At 31.7% G+C, this 10,362-nt stretch overlaps 1 protein-coding gene and 1 long non-coding RNA gene across 4 annotated transcripts in view; one reads left to right on the top strand and one right to left on the bottom strand.

The window, feature by feature from the left end:
- The window catches only part of LOC105118122 (uncharacterized), a 15,156-nt gene that overhangs the window by 3,080 nt on the left and 1,714 nt on the right, over nt 1-10,362 (bottom strand). The window lies entirely within an intron of this gene.
- On the top strand, nt 1,184-3,438 carry LOC105118121 (nuclear transcription factor Y subunit C-9-like). 3 transcript variants are annotated; one of them, XM_011015989.1, is made up of 3 exons: nt 1,184-1,348; nt 1,967-2,086; nt 2,354-3,438. In XM_011015989.1, the coding sequence occupies exons 2-3, from the start codon at nt 1,977-1,979 to the stop codon at nt 3,165-3,167; spliced, it is 924 nt and encodes a 307-aa protein (XP_011014291.1). In that variant the 5' UTR covers nt 1,184-1,348; nt 1,967-1,976; the 3' UTR covers nt 3,168-3,438. The 3 variants fall into 3 exon arrangements, with proteins under 3 accessions (XP_011014291.1, XP_011014290.1, XP_011014292.1); XM_011015988.1 differs by having other exon boundaries at nt 1,849-2,086; XM_011015990.1 differs by lacking the exon at nt 1,967-2,086.

Raw genomic sequence — 10,362 nt, 5'->3', positions numbered from 1 at the left:
AACTTATTTGCATTATCAACCCAAATTCAAGTAGTCCAGCATCAAAAGAACCATTAAGGGCTCTTCCCATCTTTAAGCTCCAATTGTAGGCAAATAAGCACCCCAGAATCAATTTGAAACTGATTGCTAATTTTAACTATGAAGTAGCTTCAATCATTCCAATTTGACTCATCAAAGCCTTTTGTAGTTGTTTCGCCCTCACTCTTGTCATTGGACCATCTGAATCCTCTTGCGTATCAGATTTACCTTTATGAGATGGATTATCATTCCCATGATGCACATCATTTTTTATAATATCTGAATGCTTATTTACTCTTTTTGAACATAAATTAAATTAATTAAGACTTATATTTTATTATTTAAAATATTTTTGAAGTTCATCTTGGTTTATGTCTTGAAGAAGTTCATAGAAAGTCTTTTTGAACTTCTTAACCTTAAGTTTTTTCACTTAAGTAATTATAACCTCTACTAGATGTCTAGATATGGCTTGGAATATATCAATATACTTTTTAGTTTTTATTTGGTGATTAAAGTACAAATACAGGTAGTTTATAAGAACTAAATTTTATATTACATTAAAAAAACTTTATTTTTAAAATAATAACATTTTAAAAGGATAAAATCATAATTTGATAAAGAGTTAAATAAAAAAGAAAACAAAATGCTATTATTAATATAATTATAAAAAATATCTAAACGCTTGCTAAAAAAACACTCGAAATTTTTAAATTATTGAATTAACTCACACAAAAATTTGGATTAATTAATTTTATTAAAATAATATTTTTTTTATAATAGCACGATCATGTTTGGAATCAATTTATTAAAATCTAATTATATGAACCAATGTCACAACATTAATGTTTTATCCTATTCTATTAAAAATATAATATTTAACTCTAATATTTTCGGGTCAATATGCCAAGTGGGCATTTAACAGCTATGCTTAGCAATTGCTGATTAATAGCCGAACTGAACTGCTTTTTTTATTTTTTTATTTTTAATGGAGTTGGACTTGGAGCCGGCTCCACCAACTTCCGAGAGAAATAAATTAGCGACTGACACAGATATCAAAATCCAACCTTCAAAATTCGTTAATACACTCCGATCCTTTCCTTCCTTTCCTTTATTTATTATTTTACTACTATGAACAAAAAATTAAGTTTGATTTTCAAGCAAGCAATCAGTAATTAAATTTTTAACAATAAACTTTAAACCCATCTTCTATTTTTAAACTTCTCTTTTTATCTTTAAAACCCTCGCCTTGACTGTCAGTTGTTCGTGTTTCTTTTGCTTCTTTGAGAGGAAGATCACAAGTTCAACGATCGAATCATACAGGACAGGACTGGTAACGAATTAAGTTTTATTTTATCTTGTTTACGAAAATAGATAATCATTTGTTAGGTTAATGTCTTGATTTTCTTCTTAAATGAAGTTTGTTGTGTTCTTTTTACGGTTTTAAGAACGCATGCAACTTATTCTGATCCTTATAGTATTACAGGGTGTTTGTGCTATGTGTTTCATTATTTATTTTGATTTACTGAGTTGAAGTTAAGTTAACTCAGCGCGATTCTTAAACCCTAGAGTCCAAATAATGTGTTTCATTATTTATTCATGATTAATTTGCTGGTCACCCAGGTACAAATTGCTGGTGAGTTGTATTGATTTTAGAGAAGGGCAGTTTGGGTTGGGGCTGGAATTTTCTTTTCTTTTATGGCAATTTTTTTTCTGTCACTGCAATCAATTGGCTGCCATACGGCAAACATAACTTGAATGGAATATCAAGTTGTAGATGATTGGTTTAACTTTTCCTTAATGCTTTGATCAACATTTTCCACGTATTGCCAGGAAAATTCTGGAGGTTGCTGGGAAAATATATAGAGGAGCTTCACAATTTATCAGAAAATCTGTGTTTAGATGAGCTCTGCTTTCACGATTATCTATTTTAGTGCATTGATTTTCACAGGTGGCTGTCTATGAGCTATCTGGGTTCGAAGAGTGGAACTATTTTTGTTTTATTAGTAAAACAGATTCCCGGATTACCTCGTGGAGAAACCCAGTTCAAAGGAAGGAGTATTTTTAAAAGGTGCACTGTTATATATATTAAAAAATACACTTTAGCAGTCTTGGAGATGTCTTCTATGTTAATTGTTTATATCATATCTAAGGTGTAAATCGAGGTTCTTTGAGTTTATATTGATTTAGCCTGTTAGAAGCTACCATATTTAAGTCCCAAGAAAAAATAAATGGAAGAAGCTATCACCTTTATCTGGCTTTGACAGTAGATACTTTTATCTCCTACAACACAGCTTGACAGTTTTTGTGTATTTGGTTGTTTAACTGGAAATTGTAGCATAAACAACATTGCCAAGCCAGCTAACCCTGGTGGAATGGACCAGCAAGGCCATGGGCAGCCTCCAACAGTAGGCATGATTGGAAGGACAGCTCCGGTTCCTTGTGGAATGGCTTCATATCAACCTAACCAGATGATGGGACCTTCTGCAGCTGGATCAGTTCAATCTCCTGCTCAACCAGCAGTTCTTGCTGCTGCTTCAGCTCAGCTTGCTCAACACCAACTTGCTTACCAGCACATCCACCAGCAACAGCAGCAACAGTTGCTGCAACAACTTCAAACTTTCTGGGCAAATCAGTATCAAGAAATTGAGCAGACTGCTGATTTTAAGAACCATAGCCTGCCCTTGGCTAGGATTAAGAAGATTATGAAGGCAGATGAAGATGTAAGGATGATATCAGCTGAAGCTCCTGTCATATTTGCCAGGGCCTGTGAGATGTTTATTTTAGAACTGACATTGCGTTCTTGGAATCACACAGAGGAGAACAAAAGGAGAACACTCCAAAAGAATGACATTGCTGCAGCAATCACAAGAACTGATATTTTTGATTTTCTGGTTGATATTGTCCCAAGGGAGGATTTGAAAGATGAGGTGTTAGCATCAGTCCCAAGAGGGAGTCTTCCAGTTGGAGGTCCACCTGATGCTCTTCCCTACTATTACATGCCACATCAGCTTGCTCCCCAGGTCTCTGCTCCGGGGATGACTGTAGGAAAGCCTGTGGTGGATCAATCTCTTTATGGCCAGCAGTCTCGCCCTTATGTGGCACAGCAGATTTGGCCACAGCAAACACTGCAGCCACCTGAAGATTCCTGAGCAGGCCATGCACTGGCTGTAGTTAAAACATGGATAATGCGAGTAAATTAAAGGTTGAAAAGCTAGGGGTTGATCAATTAGACTTTTATGCAAGTCATAACGTGTCATTTTCTATAGTTTTTGTTTCTTTAAATTTCATCTGTTTCTAATACTGTCAAGGATGTGAATTCAGCTGTTGTGGATAATTGGATTAACTGTAATCCTTTTGGCATGTGAAAAATCATGGTTTTGGGGTTCATCTATGTTATTATTCTCTTTATGAAGTCATCTATGCCTCCAATCTATTTTTCTCTGGTTGTAAACTTCTAGGATGGGTTGCTAGTTTGCCAAATAGCTATCTGGTTTCTTATTGCTAGCTCAGTTGGATTGGTGCGCTAATAATATTAAGCTGGACATGCTCTCAGCTATAAGCTATTCACCGTGATTTATTTCTGCACATGGGTTCTTTTTGATTGGTGAAAGAGGAAGAAATTAGAGTGCCGTGTCTCGTACGATCCGAACATGTGAATATGTCGTTCCTTCTCCAATGTCTCCCGAGCAGCATGGATATGTTGAGTTGCATGAAACTCAGAAGCTTCTCTATTTCAATATTGGCCGTCTCCATTTCCATAGAATTTATCTCAGGTTTTGAAATCATAGTGTCGTTCCTCTCATAGACTAGGTTAGTGATGACATTTATACTGTCTTCATGAATGGTGGTATTCATTTATCCGGCTGGAGGCAGGTATCAAGTAGCTTTTGGCTCTACGAGGGTGGAACTAAACGGTTTGAAATACCCAACTCAATTGAGTATAGAAAATGGTAGAATTTCCTCCAACTTTGACAGACGATATGAATTTATATATAAAAAAATGTTGCTATACTTGTAATTTTTTTCGATATGTATCTAAATTAATTTGGGTATTTAATGCGAATCTTGTGATTTGATAATATTTTTGGTCATATAACCACTCACAACAATAACAATAAATCTTAAAAAGCCGAAACAAATTTGATAGGAGTGTGACATAATAAAACATGTCTCAAGGCACTAATATTTTTAGAATAAAAACCCCCACCCTGCGAATATCAATTTGCGAACATCATAAGGTCAGTTATACTTTAGTCAAATTGGCTCTTTATCGTAGCAAAAAAAACATGTTGCATCACGCAAAACACAAGTCTATTCAAAACATCATGGGCGGAAGCTTAAAACCTAAGTACAATCTAAATAACCCTATTTATAATAGATGAAAAATATCCTAAACAATTCTAAAAAAAATTCTAAATCAACTAAAAAACGAATATAAATCTTACACAGTAGCTCCTGGATATTATCACAAGGCCTTCCCAAAGTTTAATTGCTTTGAAATTTTGACACAATATAAAACATGACCTCTAGAAACATCTAGCAAGAAATCCAGCCCGATCAAATAATTGAATAAATAATTATGCATGTCAGCATAAAACTATGCAATATAAATAATCAACCCAATAATCATTGTAAGAAAAGATTTTGGAACATTAAAGGAATCCTTGCCATACTTGAAAAGTATATTGCTACCCATTAAAGATTCTTGTAGAACTATAAAAAGTCCAAAAATTAGTTGCAAAAAAATCCTCTCTAAATAGGAAATCCACAAGTGTAAAAGCAATAAATAACAAAATCCATTTTGTATTTTCTGACCTATATCACAATGTCTTATAGGACTTTAACTAACTTAAAATTTTAACCCAACATAGAAATATGTTTGAAAAACTCCTAGTTACATTTTAGCTTGATCCAATGATCAAATTTAAAGTAATGCTTACTAGCGTAAAACTGGATAATAGAAGAGTTTATGCCAAAATATGAATATGACCTTACTTGAATCATATCAATATTTTTCTCTAAGACTACTTTGATTATATTTGTTTGATGAATGTTAAATATTTTATTTTTTCTAATGCCTTGTATTCTCTACTTAATTAAAATTAATCATTAAAACAAATTAAACTATTATTAGTTGGATTGGTGCACCATTAGTAACACAGTTCTCCGTTTACAAGTCCAAATGGAGTTGGGTTACTTGAATTTAGGTTAGAATTATAATTAGAGGATGTTTTTTAGGTTGCTTGGTGTCATCTTCTGGTCAACTTTGAGCCTAATTTCATCTCTTTATTGCATGGGAAAATGAGTCTATCCTATGCGGTTTTCAAGTTCAAAATATCATTTGTTCAGGTTATCTATCCATGTATGCATTGAAGTTTTCTATAAAAAATTATGTCTATTTTAATTTTAGTACTTTCTAGATAGACTGTTTGCCCTTCCTAGAGTAAAAAACAAGTTATTATTATTTATTGTCGAGAATTCTTCTAAATTCAATTATTAAATCTCATTTTATTTTAATTTGGTGTTTTGTAGACATGGAGTGATGCTTTAAGTACATAGTTATGATTTAGACCATATATTGAGATCTTTTTGAAAATTTTGAATTAAAGTGTTTTGATTTGGTTGATTAGCATCTATCACGTTTCATATCTCATTTGTGAGTGGTGGACTTATTGCCTTGACTCCATACCTATCAAGTGGTGATTTTATATATATCTTTATATTGGTGAGTTATTTGCATTTGTATCTCTTCACTTCAAAACTTTAGAGTATCGAGAGAAAAACACTTTTTTTAGTGTGAGTGACTTGTGTTGTTGAATTTTCATACCATCCTAGTAACAAGTTGGTATTAGAGCTTTTGTTTTATAATCATAGTTGTTTGCGAATGATTTGCAAGAATTTGAAAATGATATTCATGCTATTAAAATGGATAAAATAAGAAGGCAAATCCAGCAACTCTAGGAGCATATTAAACAATAGAGATGATGATGATGATGAGAGAGATACTAAAATTTGCTCTTCTAGGAACAATAGGGATGATGTTATTCCTTTCCATCATAGACCTACCATGAATCAAATAGTGATGGTTCTTTTACTCAGCATTAAAGAAGAAGAAATAAAAGACCTTATAAAGAATCTGATGTGAGAGTTGAACCGTGGAGAGGATTTTTATTCCAAAGAGTTTCCTGAAAATATAAAAGTGAAGTTAGTGGCTTTAAAATTGAGAAACTATGCTTCTTTATGGTGTTATAATCTTAAGAAGTAAAGAGGTCACCAGGGCAAAAATAAAATTTAAGTTTTAAGAGAAGATGAAAAGGGATCTTAAGAGGAGATTTGTACCTAAACATTATAGATAAAAAGACGTTTCTCAAGTTTCATAACCTAAGATAACATATTCTGACTGGTTAGTATATAAAAGTGCATTCTCATTAAGGTTTTATATTATCATATTGCACTTAAAGTATCATTAAATTCCTTAACTTAAGCATATTTTATAATAACAACCCTGATAATACAAGATAACTTTAATTTATGGTAAATGCTTATTTTAAATGCAAGCATATCTCACAATTTAAAGAATTAATTGATGTGATTAACTATTGAAAGTGAAAAGACAAAGAAAAGGCTAAGCTTAGAAAAGAGATGCTAATTCAATTTAAATTGGAATACTATTCAGTCATTGGATCATATTTAAAGGTGTAAATCTTGGATTTCAAATTGGTTTATATGGCTAAAAGCTAAGATATAAGCCTAAAACATTCATAAGAGTCCAAGACTTAATTTTACCCTTTAGAAATCTAAATCTTAGCATAAAAAAAGAAATCCAAATCCGTCATGCAACTCTCACATTATTCAGTGTAACCTTATCTCGAGTTCTAGAAGTTCACATGAGCTCATTCATTTTTTATTGGAAAGCTGAGATAAATTCTCAAAACTTTAATAAAGACTATGTATTTAAATTTCGATGTTAGCAATGATGTTTTGTTCAGACAAGAAGATAAGGGTTGTCACCAAGTGAAAATTTGGTCACCCACTTAATAATTAGTCATCAGATAAATAGTTTCAAATCCTAGCCTATAAAAGGAGGCATTTGCCATACATTTAGACATCTTGATTTTTAGATCAAGACCATTTCCATAATTGCTTTCTTTCTTTGTAGTTCAATGTTCAAGTTTTATTTCATGTTATAGTTTCAGTAATCTCTTGTTTATGTCTTTTGATTAGTACCTAAAAGTGCATTTTTATCATAGTTTTATATCATCATTTTGCACTTGAAGTATCAATAACTCCTTAACCAAAGCATGTTTTATAATAATATATCTAATAATATAAGATACCTATAATTTGTGGTAAATGTCTATTTTTAATACAGGCCTATCACATAAATGAAAGGAATGATTGATGACTTTAAGAACTTAAATTGCAAGGATAAAGAGATGGCCAAACTTAGAAAAGAGATGTCGGTGCAATCCAAACCGGAACACTGTTCGGTAAATGGGTCATATCTGGAGCTATATATCTCAGATTTAGGTCCAATTTATATGGATGGAAAGGTAAGACATAGGCCTACAACTTTCATATGGAGCCCAAGATCTAAAAAGGCCATTATCAAGTCCAAATTGTAGCAACAACAAAGAAGCCCGAATCTGTCTTCCAGCCCGAGCACTGTTCGGTATTTTGGCCATATCTGGAGTTCTAGAAGTCCAAATGAGCTGAAATTTTTACACAAGAAAGCTGAGACAATTGCCTACAACTTTCATGTTTGCAACTGGCTCCAGTTTTGACGTTATCAATGACGTTTTGGGCAGACAAGAGAAGATAAAGATTGTCACCAAGTCAAAAGTTGGCCACCCACTTATCAATTAGTCATCAAATCAATAGTTCCCATTTTTGGCCTATAAAAGGAGGCATTTGCCATGCATTTAGGCATCTTGGTGTTCAGATCAAGATCATGCTCTTCCTTTCTCTCTTTGTATTTTTTATGCTTTGTTTTCATTAATATTAAGTTTATGCCTTTCATTTCCTTTCCTTTACTTAGTTAACTTTTATGTTCTTATTTTGTTTATCTATTTTGCTTTCTTTCATTATGTCTAGCTAAGTTAATTATGTCAAGGTGAAAAGGTTACACTAATGGTGTAAGAATAAGTATAATGTAAACTTAATATGGACTTTAATGTTTGATACTAACATGTTTTATATTTGTTATCTTGTTCACTCTTTAATACTTTGCTTGTTAAATAACTAATCTTGATTTATGTTGTATAACACTTGGTACAACAAATGCTTGACACTTTTATAGCCAATCATGTGTTACTATACTTGTACTATGAAAAAAACTTGATTTGTTGTAACATAAGTTAACATCATGAATTCCTGAAGCTTAGTGTTACTTTTTTTTTTGGTAAGTTGACGTATATATTAAAGGAAAACAATACAAAGATTATAAGGGGCATACCCCAGATTTACAATGAGAACAGAAATGTAAGACAACAGATGGCTACAGGCTAGCCACCGAACAGAAAACTCAAGACCTAACTTGATTAGTTAGGGAAACCAATACAACCAGCTAAATATCAAATAAAGAATCTATATTATTGATACTGAGTTTACGAGAAAAATTGACAAAACTTTTGCCATGCCAAGTGACAGTGGCCCATCGAATCCATTCATCCCATCCTTTTGTCATTCTTGGAATGTTGCATCTGTCACAAACATCCCACCAGATCGCTTTAGTATAGGAGCATTCAAAGAACAAGTGGTTGTGATCTTCGTAGTTGCGGAGACAGAGTGAGCATCTATTGGGACCATGTATACCAAATCGATGAAGTCTATCTTGAGTTGTGAGTTTCTGTTGGACAGCCACCCATAGAAGAAGCTTAGTGTTACTTAAATAACATAATTAATATGATTATGTTAATAATTTATAATGAATTATTAATGACAAATCATCCGATTAAAACCTCATTTGTGTGTGGTTTCTAGTTGAGTAATAAAAAAAAATTATATTACATTTATTTTTAATACCATTAATGGATTCTCTAATCTTGATATTTTTTTATCATTGTTTAATCCTCATATTAATATTACATCTCAAAGTCCTCTTTAACTTATTATTATTATTGATTTTGCATCAAAAGTATCATTAAGTCTCTTATTTTACATTTGTATTTATTATTTTTTGGGTTTTTATAATAATTAATGTGCTTTTTAGTAATAGAGTTTCTTTTAATGTCTTGATAGATTTTTAGAGCTTAAATGGATTATGTTAGAAAATTTAACTTTGGAATTCAAAATAAAGAATTGAAGAGAAAATCTTGGCTCAAATAAGTGCTTTAAATTTTCCCCAAAAATCAATTCTATTTCAATCTTAGAAAAGATTATCATATGATCTATTTAAAGTCCAAACATGCCTTATATTATGTGCAAACTTCAACCATCAAATACTCAAGGTTTCAATGTCAATCTTACCCAAATAATAAGTATATTTGTATCCTTATATGATGCTTAAATTTAGCCCCAAATCAGCCTCCAGATCAACCCAAGCACAATCCAAGATCTTACATGTCCACACAATAAATAACAATTGATTTATTTTGGGTAATCCATTTATTCAAGAGGGTAAGTACATGGATGGAATGATGGAGGGGACATTGTTACATTATTTTGGGTAAAAATAAGAAAGAGACAGTTTATCAAAGAGGAAGAAAAATATGCACCAAAGTGATTTCCAAGCTTGTATGATTTAATTTTTTAGATCTTTAGGTGTTTTGCCCATAACGTTTGACCTAGGAGTTCAAATGAGCTGTTCTTTAATGATCTGGAATGATAATAGAATTTCCTAGAAATATATCTCTAATAGCCATCTCTAGAAAAGGCTTATAGAAGGTTCGAAATTGCTGTTCAAAGTTAGCATTATATTTGTGTTCGAATTTTTACTGAATTATATTGTGTTCTTTGTAGATTTCAGTTCTTTAGTTTATAAAACTTATTATTTTAGTTTAATTCAAGTTATTTCATGTTTATTAAAGTGTTCTTATATATAATCATGGTTGACTAATCTCTTTCTTAGATCCACCAAATCAAGGATGATGGTGATTGAGGTGAGTTCTTTAAGATATGAATTAATCTTCATGTTTATGTTCTCATTTTCTTCTTGAATGTTTTATTATTACAAAGAAATTTTAGAAATCATTTAGGTAATGTTATAATCTTGAATTTTTATGCACAAACTTTAGTTTTGGTATAGAGATTGCTTGATTCAATGTTTGACTTAATATAAAAATACTTGTTCATTCTTAAGCAATAATCAATCTTCATCTTTCTAAACTTCATTGTAATATCTTC

The sequence above is a fragment of the Populus euphratica genome, unplaced genomic scaffold (genome assembly GCF_000495115.2).
Source record: "Populus euphratica unplaced genomic scaffold, PopEup_1.0 scaffold1736.1, whole genome shotgun sequence".
Lineage (NCBI taxonomy): Eukaryota > Viridiplantae > Streptophyta > Magnoliopsida > Malpighiales > Salicaceae > Populus > Populus euphratica.
Note: the sequence above shows the minus strand (reverse complement) of the source record. Positions and strands in the feature narration are given on the sequence as shown.